Source organism: Excalfactoria chinensis, chromosome 14, assembly GCF_039878825.1.
Source record: "Excalfactoria chinensis isolate bCotChi1 chromosome 14, bCotChi1.hap2, whole genome shotgun sequence".
NCBI lineage: Eukaryota > Metazoa > Chordata > Aves > Galliformes > Phasianidae > Excalfactoria > Excalfactoria chinensis.
Genome location: NC_092838.1, coordinates 4,792,043 through 4,807,097, shown reverse-complemented (window position 1 = coordinate 4,807,097; position 15,055 = coordinate 4,792,043). Strand labels below are relative to the sequence as shown.

General features: G+C 41.6%; 1 protein-coding gene across 2 annotated transcripts; it reads right to left on the bottom strand.

Annotated features, from left to right (window-relative positions):
• Positions 1-14,889, bottom strand: NDE1 (nudE neurodevelopment protein 1). 2 transcript variants are annotated; one of them, XM_072349217.1, is made up of 9 exons: positions 12,933-13,063; positions 8,583-8,709; positions 8,065-8,218; positions 6,072-6,220; positions 5,611-5,747; positions 4,396-4,575; positions 3,226-3,317; positions 2,172-2,308; positions 1-1,273 (listed from the first exon to the last, which is right to left on the bottom strand). In XM_072349217.1, exons 2-9 carry the CDS (start codon positions 8,666-8,668, stop codon positions 1,180-1,182), a joined length of 1,029 nt encoding a protein of 342 aa, XP_072205318.1. In that variant the 5' UTR covers positions 8,669-8,709; positions 12,933-13,063; the 3' UTR covers positions 1-1,179. The 2 variants fall into 2 exon arrangements, with proteins under 2 accessions (XP_072205318.1, XP_072205319.1); XM_072349218.1 differs by lacking the exon at positions 12,933-13,063 and adding an exon at positions 14,772-14,889 and having other exon boundaries at positions 1,032-1,273.
• Positions 14,890-15,055: the final 166 nt, after the last annotated feature.

Genomic DNA, 15,055 nt, shown 5'->3' with positions numbered 1-15,055 from the left:
AGCATTCAAAATAAGCTTTATTCTGATCCCTAGTTAAGCCAACTTTGTAGACGGCTTGAATAATGGCAATGGTCTGTGGTTATTTCCTATTCCAGAGGAGTAGATGCATCAGTAGTTTTTACATCATTAAAAAAACAAAAACAAAAAAAAAAATGCATTTTGTCATGTAAATTTCTCCCTCTCCCCCAGATATAAAACATTTTATCCATTATTGCTTTCATAAGTGCAGGCTTCTCTGATGTGTACTAATATTGTGAGTGTACTTCATAAAAAAAAAAAAAAAAAAAAAAAAAAAAAAAAAAAAAAAAGTAGTGTATTTCTGTAGGGGAAACACGCAAACTTAAAAAAAATAATTCACTATTCTGACATACTTGACCAGCAGAAAGGACTCTTCAAGCTAAAAACATTGCTAAATTAGTAACAGCTGAAACAATCTTATTAAAAAGAAACGAAGATAAAATAAGTTCACAAATACCCAAGGCACATTAATAAAGGGAGGTTTGGAAAGTAGTAAAACCCACTTATTAATATGTTAGAACTAGAAACTCAGTCAACAGCCAGGCTCTATGTGCCACAATATAGCAAAAGTATATCTATAGGATAATCCAGGGCAAATGTTCTTTGCCAGCCAGGATCTCCTGAGTACCCTAAGCATTCCTCACCTTCTATCTGCTCTTCAAGGTAAATCATTGCTTACAAAGCTTTAACACTAGGCAGAATTTCACATAGCGAGATTCTGACCAGCAAGCAACCCACAAAGAACTGCAGTTTCTCCACAGAAATACACCTGTCTCTGCCTATAACCTCTCCTCTAACTTTGTTGACTGCACAAGAAAGCCAGAACATCATGGGTGATTTCATTAACACCAAAAGCCAAAGCCCAAACAGTTGCACTAGGAACTTGCTGTAGGTAAAGGGACAATAGCTTTAACTGGCAGTATCAAAAAGCAGGAGTTATTCACAGCAATGAATACAGGAAGAAATTTTATGTCCTGTACTGCTAGGCAATGTTGCTTCATCAAACTACCCACATAACTCAGCATAACAGCTAGAAGGGCAAAGCTGTAAGATGCCATTATCAATAGTAGCTTCTTTTTCAGGCCTCACCTACTCTTACACTTCTGTCTGGTTGCATATTGATATTCAAGTTACATGTATATAAGATTTTATTTTTCCTTTTCATAGCAGCATCTTAACAACACTTTGTGAAGGATGGCTCACTGGTCCTGGAATATTTGAAGGTCTTGTTCCAAACTCCAGGCGTTTCACTAACCTGCAAATACAAAGTAGAGTTTAGAGCATTTCTTGCTCAGTTTTACCATCTCTATCACAGTGACTGGTCATTTACAAGAATGCAACACTAAGAGAAGCCAACAGATTTGAAAAACAACAACAACAAAAACACAATGGTCTGAATATCAAGTGAGCCTGTGAGATCTAGGCTAAGGTCTCCACTATAAAACAAGGTACCATTTCCCACTGAGAAGTGAGAGGCTAGATTTTACAGGAGTTAGAATTTCAGTTATTACAGTGATAGACATGTAATCACCTATGGGAATATGCAAACGTACAGCCCTTGAGGCTTTCTTGTAGGTTTCTCCCCAGGCTGCAACAGCAAGTGCTACATGGAACATTCTTTCCATACGACAACTTTATGCACTGTTTAACAGGACAAATGAGCATTCCCAGATCAAGGGTCTGGCTGAATAGTTGCATCTGCAATAATCTGTACTATAAACACTAAGAAAACTTGAAAAAACCCCAAAATACAACCACCCAGTACAAGATTGGCATGGTGAAAGTACTGAACTCTAGTTTGAAATAAACTTATATATTTTCCATATTTGGGGAGTGGGAAGAAAGAGATAACCTGTTCATTAGGTAATAGCTTTTGTCAGCTGCTTCCTGGAAATACATCTTAGCAACCATAAAACATGCAAATGAGTCAATCCACTATTTGCTTCCCCCCACTTCCCCAATTCTCATATGGATAAAAATCCTAACTGTGATAAGAGAAGTCCCCATATGCCAAAATGTTGCCAATTCATCACTGCACAAGAACAAAGCATAAACCAAACCAAGCCAATAAGCATGAGCTTCCTCTGTTGTACTTCCTCACATCTAAGCGCTGGAGTTCTCACTAAAACAAAACAGCTGAGAATGGCACTAACCCTGTATCACACAGAGGCTGACAGGGACTCATGCGTGTTTCAAGGACATCTCTGTTCATGTACATGGACACCGTGGTTCTGTCTGGGGACTGGTCATACACAAAGTTCCGGCAGGAGGCAAGTTTGGATTCCAAAGCCTGAGGTAAAGATAGGTAATGTATAATATCACAAGATTTCATTTTGACACAAAAATTGCACAGAGTGTGGAATATATATATATGCATATATATATATATATATATTTTAAGTTTGCTTTAAAATGAGTTGTCTAGTAGAGGAACTTGCAGATTCTTGACATCGACACTGCATACACATGTACTTAATATCATTAAATGCTCTTTGGAACCATCTACTTCCCTAAACTTACATTAGGTTGTGTGTACTGGGTGATACACAAGAGCCACAGATACCCTATTCTCTACCACATGCTCCTTTCCTAGATGTTTCCACCTTCATCGCTACGATAATTTTCTGCTGTGTTAATTCCACAAATCAGCCCTTCAAGTCATACAAATGCTTGTGCCAACACAACAAGCACTGGAGTGTGGGGGAAAAGACGGGAAGAAGCTATTACATAGCTTTCCCAGCATCAGCACTATTTTAAATGTCAAACTACATAGCATTAACTCATCAAGGCATTAGGTCCTACTTAAAAACATAACTGGAATATTAATGAAAGCTTTATCAGAAGCCACTGGACAGCAGGCATCAGCCTGCTTTCTTCTCTGCCCTCCAACGGAACAGATTCCCTCATTATTTACTCATGCCAGTCTGTCTTTTTCTGCACATATTCTTCCTGAAGTTTGGAGAAGAAAAGAGATCAGGACTCCACACATGTATAACATCATAAAGCAGAAATGGGCCTTATTTGTTTCAGGGTTGTTCAGAAATACAGAGAATTGAGGCCAAATTTCAAGGCTACACTTAGAACTAACTTGCTTGCTGAGATGTTCTTTCCAGTCTTGCCCAAGCACCAGGGCAGATATTCAATCCTGGTTACAGTTTCAGATAGCTCCTTCTTTCCAAGAGCTTTGGCTATCAAGCAAACACTTACCCCTACTTTTCGCAGCAAGTCTCCCATGATGTTGAGTGCAGATATTCTGGCAGCAGGTGTGAGAGGGGTTGCACAGTAACTGTCCTCAAAACCTACAGGGCAGGTTAAAGACATTACCAATTGTTTAAAAACAAACAGAGAAACAAACAGAAAATCCACTTTGACAAAATCAGAAGACTGCCTGGCATGCAGAGCAGATGAAATATTAGTACCTTCACCTTTCTGTATTTGACCTTCAAATCTTTCACGTCCACCAGCAATATGAAGCACTGACTCTCTGAGATAGCTCAAGTTACTAAGTCCTAAACTGAAGTCTCTCAACAAGCCATGGTTTACATCTCTAGCGATTTGTTTTACCAGCCTAATCCCCATCTCTATTACTGCAGCAGGACCAAAAGTGTGTTCTCAGAGAGGGTCATCATCTCATTTTACAAGAAAAAATTCAATCCTTTTTCAAGGAAGTGAAAGTTCTCCCTCACAAAATTAAGTTAAAGGTATCAAAGTCTACAATCAAATTTTTTTAGTGCTTTAACTGTAATATTCAGTCACCAGCATGTGACAGTGTAACTCCTTGTTGTAATCTCTGAGACACAGCTACACAAATTTCTGACTTTAAAGTACAGTGGAGATGGGAGTTAGTGTTGGGGAGCTGGAATACCCATTTTTTAATGAGCAATGATTATTTCAGTAACTGATTCTATTAGCACAAAAGCAGAAATAGTAATTTAGTACAGTTATCTAGGATGACTTGCCAGTGTCCTGCTGTTCCAGAGTAAAAGGAAGACTTTACTCTAATCACCTACCCTCACAGAGAAGCCTTTTCAAGTAGTGGGAACACAGCATAAAGGTCTATGCAGAAGTTTCTCCAAATCTTTTCCCTAAATTAGCCCAGTGTCTCTGGAACAGTTGTGAACCAATAATCAAGTCCTAATATCTCATCGAGTCCCATATGATTATTACTACTGGACTATTCACATCAAGTAGAAATGAATAGTCTATGAATAAGACCCCGAACTTGCAGTCAGTGAATACTGAGATCATGGTAATTGGATTTAGGCATATTTAACTGAAATACTCTGCTCCTATTTTCACATTTCTCTTGTAGCCAGAATCTATGGGTGAAAACAAGGGTATGACATAGCATTGCTGTGCTCATTCTCTGTCACACACCTCTCCTAAATGTCGTAGAGGTGGGTATGTTGATGTTGGGTGCTCGGTGCACAGAGGGAGTTGAAGGCAAAGATAACGATGCTTGAACTGCAGTGTCTGTTCTTTCTGTTCCCAGGGTAGTTCGCATCGGTGTTTTAGGTTTCTCCTGTTTCTGCTGCACTGCAAGCTCTTGCCGTAGATCTGTGAGGGAAGCAACACAATGTCTCTAGAATCAGTATTCACTAAGATAAAAAGCATTTGAGAGAGTCTGTTTTGCTCATAAGATACTTCACCTCTACCAGTGGAACCAAATCACTTATCCTTGTAAAGCCTACTCCAAGCACATACCCCAGAATTGCAGCTCAAGTTGTTTTTACAATATTATACAGTATTAGTTCAGTTGCTGTTATCCAGATTTAAGCTTCATACCATTTCACATGGCTTTCTTTGAGGCAGGGAATTAATACTTTCAGATGTTACAGACTACTATGTGGAGGTACATCAAGACTGAGGCTCTGCAACTTGAAGTATCTTGGCTACATCGCAGATCCCCACCAGGATGAGATCCAATTATTCCTACCTACTGCACTGCTTCCCCTTCTACCTTGGTATCCATATCAAGGAAGCCTGGACTAAGGCCAAGTGGAAACCACAACTATCCAGCCAAGCAACAGGGAACTCCTGTCCCACAGTGACTGTAACTAGTATGAACCACTCAAGGTCACAGGATCTGAGCAGAGTTGGAAGTGTTTCTTCAGCTCCACATCCACACTGTCTCCTTCATTTTCTCATCCAGTCTTACTGACATATTGAGGAACTAGCACACAAGGCCAACTGTCAAAGCTAACTGGAAGCCAGTCGCAGCCCACCTGCTATACCATTCTGTCAGTGTTTCATTGACTCCTCTTTTCACAGGCCATGAAACAACAGAGGTTAATGGTTGCTGAAGAGGACCTTCACAGGTTACAGGAAGTCAGAAAGCACATCCCCTAGCTGGACTGGCTCTTCTTTACACCTCAGGGCCCCAAAGCATCACTACAGTTTAGAAGACTAAAACAGACTCCAGCTCCTGTAAACTGCTCTATATCAAATTCAAGGACTGAGGCAGACATATGTGAAGCTTAACCATTTCAGATGGCAAATTTAAAAGACACAAATACAAAAGTTAAACTCTGAGACAAATGGATTGGACTGAACAAGTACAAGAGGGGAAAAATAGAAGATCTGCTGTCTGACCTCTAGCTTCATCTTTCAGACGTTGCACAGACTCCAGGAGGTTTTCTTTCTCATCCAGCTCACTCTCCAGAAAAGCATTTCTCTCAATAGCCTGGTTTAGGCGCTGCTCAAAATCCTCAAGAGACATTATAGCAGCTCTGAAAGGGAGTACACAAGATTTTATTACCAGAAATATAGGAACTCCCTCTCCCACAAGAGAAGGTAAAACTTTTTGGGCTAGGATTTTTTGTTGTGTTTAATTTTATCTTTACAAATATGAAATAGTGCAGTTGGAGCAACAGAAGGGAAAAAAATATCATTTATAATTTTTCTTGAATACTTTTATCACAACCATCAACTAGGTAGATAGTTAGCTCAGGTTAGTTCAGAGGGACAATGCTAAAAAGCACAACATTACAAATTAGAGCCACCATATCTGCAGGACAGCACTGAGGTGATAGAAAACATAGAAGACAGGTCACCTTTTTGCTCTTTCCAAGTCATCATTTGCTTGCTCAAGTTCTCGAATGTATTTCTGAAGTTGATCTTTGATAGCTTTTGTCTGTGCCAATTCATCTTCTAGTGCAGAGATTTGCCTGTACCATTCTGAATGCTGCATTTCAAACTTTTCCTAGCCAAGGACAAATAAAACAGTGTATCAGGGACTTGGTATTGTCTTAGTCCCCTTAAAGGAAAAAATAAAATAAAATAAAATAAAATAAAATAAAATAAAATAAAATAAAATAAAATAAAATAAAATAAAATAAAATAAAATAAAATAAAATAAAATAAAATAAAATAAAATAAAATAAAATAAAATCCTTTAAAGCACTTAGAGTATATTTAGAAGAGACACCAGAGGGGAAGAAGCTGAACTTCACCAGCACAAACCTCTCTACAGTTATCTCTTCCAGACATGGTTAGCACCATGTGACAGCAAAAGCATCACACTCTACTACCTTTCCACTGGATCACTTCAACATACCAGAGACTTTTCTGAAGCTGTGAGATTGCTAGATGAATAACATTTCTGACATTCTTATCTGTTTAGAATTTAACACACTTGAAGTCACTGAAAACAAATCCACATACTGGAACTTGAAAACCATGGCACATAGCCTATCACAACTGATAATCTGAAGAGAGCTGCTTGCATATCACACACAGACAAGGAGAAAGGAAAGAGAAACCCATTTAGAATTTATTAATTTCTACTTAGTTAAGTGTGGTGACATGTTGCCATAATTCCTGATCCCTGAATGCACAGGTACACATTGGCCTTAACATCCCCCACAAGCTCTAAGAAGCAGATTACTTTTAGATAGATTTTCACACTCTAAATAAGCCTTCCAAAACTATTACTGCCATTTATACTTAACTCCAGTTGAACTCCAGTTTCAAAGGAGTAGCAAGATGGTAAATTCAAAGCTACAAACTATGCAGGCCTTATAAAGTTCACTTGAGTTAACCTAGATGTAGACACCAATCCTTGATGGGTTCAGTTAACATTGCTGCTCAATAGCTCCATGAGTTTAATGCTTTGCTCTTGAATTGACTCAGATAAAAGACCAGAATGGCAAGGTCTGAGCCTTTGTTTTCAGCCAATTCTAATAAGCCATCAGCTGACCTGACCATCAATGGGGCCTCTGTTCCTTCGCTGCAGGCTGTTACTGCAATCTTCAGTCTGCACGAATAACCAATTGTTAAAATGTTCATTTCAAGCAGAATATGTTTTTATAAACTTATCTGTGAAAATTAAGTAAGGTTTTCTGAAATATTTACTCTCCGTCTTAGAAGTTTTATGTCAGTTCCTACTAATTTCATTCCCAAATGCTCATTCACTGCCCTTTTCTCTCAGCTCTTACAGCAGAAGAAAGAAATCTATGCTCTCCTTAATCAAATGAACTGCAAGTTTTTGTTGAACAGATAGACCTCCTCACTCATCAACTTCCTTGGGTTTTTATGACTAAAGAGAACAGAACAGGCCAATACCCCATATAATAAGCAGAGCATTTAATATTGCTATGCTACTAAGAGAGCAAGAACCGAGATCAGTGTGACAGAACAAAGAGAGTTAAGTCAGGCACGGAGCTTTTATTGCCAAAAAGATTGTGGTTGGGGTTAGGGGTGTGGAAATCACCAAGTTGGGGCTGTGGAACAGAACATCTCTTTATTCTAGAGATGTTAAATTAAAGATTCACGGAAACAATAGCTGAGATAAACATACACTCAGCTGTGTTGAATTCATGTTTGCTCTCCACTCTGCCACAAACAATTTTCTCCTGTTTCAAACCTACCTTGAAACATAGCCACATTGCTAATAGGGGTTCAGGAACAACACTGAGATATTTAGAACTCTTCCAAGCAGATTACAGATAGATGTTTCTCAATTTTTCCAAGCTGAATCTGCACACATCAGTCTCATTCACTTCATGCTTAGGATACACAGCTACTGTAGGTATCATCCACTGTTACCTTAGCAGACTCCAAGTCCATTCGCAACCGATTGTTTTCTGAAAGAAGCTCTCTGTTTCTGGACTCCGTTTGCTGCAGTTGAGTTTCTAGTTCAGCTTCATATTCTCGGCTCCCTTCTTGGAATTCACGCAGTTCCTCCTGCGTATTCTCAGCACTAGAACACAGTTGAGCAACAGAATTCATCCTCATGAATCAAAACAATTTCTTGTACACTGGAGGAAGAAAATACTACTTGCTAGCACAGAAAGCCCTCTCCAACACACATAGTCCTACTCAAACTAGAGAAGGGATCAAAAGCAGCAGTGCCTGCAGTACTAATTCACTGCTCAGATAAGCATGAAGGACTCTGGGCCGATGTAGATTATGCTGAAACCTGTGGTGCTGCACTGCTTCTGCAGCTGCTCAACATAGTGCCACGCAGGGAGATAAATTCAAGGTAGTTCAGCTATTCACTTACTTAGTAAGCACTGCTTATACATCCCATCAAACTGCTTCAAGGAATGAAACCACTGCCTTACCACTGCTTGTATTTCACAGCCAACTCTTTCCAGTATCTGGTTTCCTCTTCAACTGAGCTGAAGCGATGCTCTTCCGAGTCTTCCATGGCAAGATCTCAGAGTTTAACACTTTATTTCATTTTTTGCCCTGGAAAATTGAAGGATCAAGCATTAAGACTAATGCAGCAAATTAACTTTTTATTCATTTCATTTTTCATTGTTCATCGCTCCTCCCAGGAATGCAGTGCATGTCTGGAGACCAAACTGAAGACCAGTTTCACCAACATTCTGCTGGATATAATAAAAATGTGAAAGTCTCTACTGAATCATCACATTCTTTTCTCCAGGTTTCCCAAGGTTGCTGCACACCACATTGCCCACAGCAAGCATCTTCCCTCTGACTATGCAGAACAGAAGGCCAAATGTCAAACTTCAGCTATAGCTGTGCAGATGCACATAGAACACAGGTGAAAAAGAAGATCTCAGACACACCTCCAAATTAAGTTTGATTTCAACAACCCTAGAGAAACACTGAACGAGAAACTTCCAAGAGACATGAAGATACTCAGAATTCCTCTGTTAACATTTACAGGAGCACCCAAGATTTTTATGGACATACCTGCTGAACATGAGAGGGGGAAAAAAAAAAACAACAACAACAAAAAAAATAACACCTCTCATTACAGTAAACAAAACTACTTTGACTTAAAACCTGAAATATCAGAATCCAGATATGGTTTCTATATATTTGGATACCTCAGAGATCCATGGGAGAAGGGAATACCAGAAATTCCTAGGGAAAAGATGCTAAGAGCTCCACAGAGGTTCTAGTGGGATAGCATCTAGTTAGACTAGATGTGTGGATAGACTGCAGCAATCCAGACCAGACCAGCAAGCAGTCCTTCTGCAAGCATAAGCACAGGCACACATCATAGTCCCAAAAAGGAATGACACATACAAGAGCCATGTGGAAATGAAGCACCTTAAGTTGGTAACTCCTGCTTGAAAACTAATTAGGTACTATAATTAAATGCCTTCTGATGTGCATAATGCACTCAAACAGGTAACTACCAAGTATCATTTTATCTGAGGTAGCCTTGACAAGGGAGAAATATCAGTCATAAAGCTCTGGATAATCTGCCAAGGTCAACCCCAAGTGAGGCAAAGATTCCAAAGGCATTACGAATTTAATGGACGCTTCAACAGATTGAAGATAGGCAATGGCAGCTGTCTGAACTATATCACTGATATCTAAGTAGAGAGGAAACAGTTCTTCCAGCTAATTCTACACCTACAGAAATAAATAAATAAATAAATCCATAACCCATATTCACACCTACTTCTCTGTAAAACCACCTGGTTTAGGCAGTCAACTATCTGGTGCATCTCTCCTCCCTACTGCAGAGGACAGCTTCAAGTACTCAAAGCAGTCTGGTGATCAAAAATCCAATTCCTACATAACCAAGCAGAGGGAAAGCACAAGTTGTTTTCACAGCCTGTGATTTTTTTCAGAAGGTCTAATCACGTAGATATCACACTAGTAAGAATGGGAGCCAAAGGTGAGAAGTTATTAAATTTAAGTTTTATAACTCCACCTCTTAGCATGAAACTTTGATTAGACAAAGCTAAATCTCTTCTTTCTAACAAATGAAGAGCTTTCCAGCAAAAAGACTCAAGGTTGCTGCTACTTCTATATATTTTCAGAAGTACATGCTGCAGAGAGGGAAAAAAGAAAAGAAAAATGAGTGTACAGAAGGAGTGATTTTCCAAAGAGTCTCCTTGCCTCTTATGAAGAAAAGCCAGACCAAGCACAATTAACATTCCTCACCTAGGACAGTTCACTATGCACCCGTTCTATTTTTAAGTGAGTTGAAAGAGTACTTTTGACGTTAATGAGCATCCAACATTTAAGGCACTGCAGACACTCACCAGACATTGCAGACAATGTGTGAAGAAGATTAAAATTCTTTTTTAAGAATGAAGGACAGGAGACACAAAGAAGTGATGTAGATGCAATGAGAAATCAAGGACTGGTTTCCATTGCTGTGGTCAAATCACTACATAAAAGAGCAAGTCTGAGATCCTTTTGGATGCTTAATTCTCCCCAGGCGTACAACAGGAAATTTCTTTATTTAAAAAACAAAGAATCCACCCAGGACATGCCTGACTTGGTTACATAAATAAAAATATACTTCAGAAGTCTCAAGAAAGGATTTCTTCTGACTAATGTAAGCATAATACTAAAACCATTACCTGTGTCGACAGAAAGAAGTCAGACAAGGTGAGAAGTGTAACATTTACTCCTGAAAGCTTTCAAACAGCCCTTTGGAACCAAAAGGCCTGCAATCAACAGACAGTTACTGTTGGTTTGTATCTGCCTCTCACCTGTCTTCTTACACTGTGCTTTGGAAAAAGTGAGAGAATACACTAATTTGTACCTTATTACACATCGCAAACAAAAGGATTTAAACTGAGTCACAAACATTATAGAAAGTCTGCAGAACCTGGTAATTTTCAGAGAAGCAGCAATTGATGTGCACAGCATTTTTATAAGTGTGCCCTTGTTAAAAAAAATAAAAAATAAATTAAAAAAAATGATTAGGGACATGCTCGTGATGTCAGCCATTAAGAATACATTGTTTCATGGTTACAATTACTGAAGACTACTTACAACTTAAAATTGGTTGTTAAACTGTAAACATAGGAAAGCCTGGTAGACCTATACTTATTCCACAGAGAGGACACAAGGCAGATTGTTCCATCACCATTCCATGCCACAGGCACCTGCTTTTTTGCCTACAACATGCAAAGACAACCTATTAGATTTTCTCTCTGTACACCTGCACTGTATCCTCTCTCAGAGGGATTTTCAAGTTTATCGAAGGTGAAATATACAAACTGAAAAATCTAAGTTTGGGGGTGATGTATTAAAGCTCCCCTACTAAAAACAAACAAACAAAAAACCACAAAAAAACTCATTTAAAAAGCAATCATAAATCTCTCCTAAAAAGCTAACAGAAAGGGCATGGCCTTGATTCCCACCCACCACCATCCTCTCTACATCTTTTTTTTTTTTTTTTTTTTTTTTTTAGCAGCTTAAAATCATCATGTAAACTGATTGGAAAGTAATTAATAAAACCAATTAGGAACTTTTCACTGCACAGATTCACTACAAAAAGGGAAGAGCATTTTTCTGCATGAAGGAAAAGTTAATAATACTCTGCTAAAGACAAGTAAACGTGGAAAAAAAAACAAGAGAAAGTCAAATGCTCCAGCATGCACTTGCTGGTTGCACCTTACTTGTTTTCACAAAGCCAGAAATGACACCTGGGATGCCAGACTTCCTGCACACAAGCAGCACAAGTGCTGGTTACAAACATTACAAAACCTCTACATCATACAGGAAGTGTTCAGGGGTGGGGAATGGAGTTCTGCAATGAGAAAAACACTTCAGCATAATTGTCCCAGGAGGTTATGTCACACAAGTGACATCAGAATTGCATATTTCTTAAAGAAGAAAAAAAGAATCCTCACACAACTAAAATTAATAAAGAACCTTCAGTTTGGGAATCAGAGTCCTCGAGATCACAGGGATCTCAACTTAAAATCCGTTTCAGTCCCAGAATAAGGAACACCAAACCATCCTTGCATACTAAATATCTTTTTAATAAAGGAACATTTCAACTCTGTGAATAGCGTTGCCTATCTTCATAGCTCCACCACATCGTTAGAGTGCATTCTTTATTTCTTTAATGAGAAATAAAAGAGAGAAGAAAGACTAAGAGCAGCCAGGAGTAAAACACTACCATAAACACTGCATGACAAAGACTAAGTTCTGTTTCTCCTCAATTGTGAAAACAAACCAAACTCAGCTGGTTGCTCCTGAAAAGCAGCTTTCCCATTGCGCCAAGGGTCTCCTCGTACCGCACGGACCCCTCTCCTTTTGTTTAAGCGGTACAAAAGAAAACCACCGCGAGAGAGAACGAGCAGAGGTCACAAGCGGGCCAGGGGCCGCGCTGAGGAGCTCTGCATGGCTGGGCGCTGCTGTACCCACAGCTCCACCACAGCTCCGCTTCGTTCTATCTCCAACGCCCGTGCCCGATTTTCCAAGAACGCTTATAAGTTTTCTCCGGGTCTGGAGACCTCGGTGCCGTCAGCCGCAGTCCCGGGACTCCCCTGTCCCACTCAGATCACGGAACCGGCGCGGAGCCAGCGGGCTGCGCTCCCACACCATCCTCACCGCGGGGACCGCCGAGGCGTAGCGACGTTAGGTAGGGAAGGTACCATTCCTGCCTCCTCTGCCGCCCCTTTTCCACAGGAGCCCACCCCAGGACTGCCTACAACCGACCATCACCCCCAAACCGCTCTCACCTCCACACGCAGCACACCCCGCTCCAACCGAGCCGCAACAGCCCCTCACAGACACTACCAAACCCTGCGCTGAGGAACGCTGCTCTCCCTCAGCGCGGCCCGGCCGCTCCCGCCGTCCCATTGGCTGTTGGTCACGTGCCTCCTGTCGCTCCGCCAATCAGCGGCTCGAGAAGCGTTTGGGAACTTTTCGTTACTTTCAAACCGGGCCCGTGCAGGTCCCGCCCCTCCCGCCTGACGGAGCCTTCCGGCCGGGCCGGCACCTGTCAGTCACCGCTCCACACTGCTGTCATTCCAAACGTTGATCAGTTTTCCCTGAACATGCTCTAAAGAGGAGAAGCTTCACTTCACATCGAGGCTTGTTTCGTGATTCCCAAGTCACGTTCTTCCTCAAAAGCAGCGTTCCTCCATTAGATCCTTTATTATTATGAGCTAGGAACGATCCCCGGCGGCTCAGCAGCCGGCATCACAAGGACGCGGCGCTCCGTGAAATACTGCCCTGCCCCGTGTGCTGCACCGCCAGCTCAGCGCTCACAGGCACCGCAGTGGGAGCCAGGCCAACAGTGGGCTGAGCGAAACCAGGGAGCTGCTGTGCCAGCCCGGCCCTGCTCCATTCCAGGGCTGAGCCATGCGGAGCTTTCCCAAGTGCCCCAGATGTGTTCCAGTCTCTGGGTGTGCCTGGTGTTTGTTTCCTGAGTCAAAACCAAAGCACACGTGTGCACAGATAGGCTCCGTCCCACACATCACTGAGCGTCTCTGCAAACACCGCAGCACGCTGTGCTAACTGCTGGAGCACCGGCACCCACGCAGAGGGCCTTGATTCCACCTTGTTATCTCAGCAAGGCAACACCCAGCCTGGATCTGAGCCTGACTGTGCAATGCCAACTGCACCTTGCCCTTACTGCTGCAGAGAACAAGGCTGTGACCCAAGGATGGATGCTTTTCTGGCAGAATGCTATTCTAAGAGAAACCCATCCAGTTGAAAAGGACGAGCAAAGCAGTTATACTTTCAGGTCAGATATTCAGCAAGTTAATTGTATTTTGAGGTCAGATGTTCAATAGAAGTAAACGGGGACTAATTGTTACACAGCTATTAATAGGAAACAAATTAGGTATTTAACAAACTATTTAACGGCAATTTGCAGTTGTCACTGCTCAAGACTGCTCACTTAAATAGAGTGAAATCAAAACACCAGTAGGTGATGAATGACAGTGGATAACATAGTGACGCTGGCAGTTACTCTGCAGCAGTTGCCACAACAGTTGGTTACTGACAAGAAATATAAAGCTTGGTAGCTAAAAGGGAGAACTATTGCTATCTACAGTGCGTAACACGTACAACAAGCTGTGGTTTACTGGCTGGAACATCCATTAGCAGAAGTCAGAGGAGGAGGCTGGCTTTGCTGCAAAAGCTGAGCAGCTGAACACAGAACCACGAGCATTACAGCTGGAACACGTTCTCATCACCAGCTGTCATCACAAACTAGTGATGTTTTTGAGAATGACTGGCACTTATAGCAAGATGCAATGTCTGAGAACCCAGGTACAAACTAAGAGGAAACATTTAACATCAATGAAAGCTAATTCTGTGTATGTAAAGATGGTCCACAATTCTCTGCGGTCTGTAAAACTGGATTTGCGTATATTTAAGTTAGAGATTCTCATGACTTTAAAACCCCTTTGAAACCTTGAGCAGACCGCCTTGCTCAGCAAACCTAATGCAGCAGGAAAACGGGATTCGGATACGAGCTCCGTCACCCTGAACTTTGCTGGTAGCTGCAACCCACCAGGTAAAAGCAAAGGTAAACCGAGGACTTAGACTAATATCACCGTGTCACTTACACCGCAAAGACTGCGCCGACTGAGGAGGCCCGCACCCTGCTCTGTAACTCTCCCCGCCTCCCGCAGAGGCTCGGCTCCCTGCGTGCCAAGAAACAAGTCCCGGTTACGGAGGTTGGCACCATCCCTCTGCCCCGGTCCTGTGAGCCGACAGCCGCGCCGTGAGGTAACTCCGCTCCCCATCAGCCCGCAGACCCGCCCCCGCCCGCCCCTCTGCTGCCCACTCGCAGCGCCGCGTGCCGCAACCGCGCTCTGTAAAAGCCGCCGCCCCCGGCCTGGCGGGGAGG

Bases quoted from the DNA above. Each gene is read 5' to 3' on its own strand.
- NDE1 (XM_072349218.1), bottom strand. From the start codon at position 8,668: ATGGAAGACTCGGAAGAGCATCGCTTCAGCTCAGTTGAAGAGGAAACC. The intron at 5,748-6,071 runs GTGACCTGTCTT...ACTCCCTTTCAG, and splicing joins GACTTGGAAAGAGCAAAAAG to AGCTGCTATAATGTCTCTTG. The intron at 1,274-2,171 runs GTTAGTGCCATT...TTGTATTTGCAG, and splicing joins CAGCCTCTGTGTGATACAGG to GTTAGTGAAACGCCTGGAGT.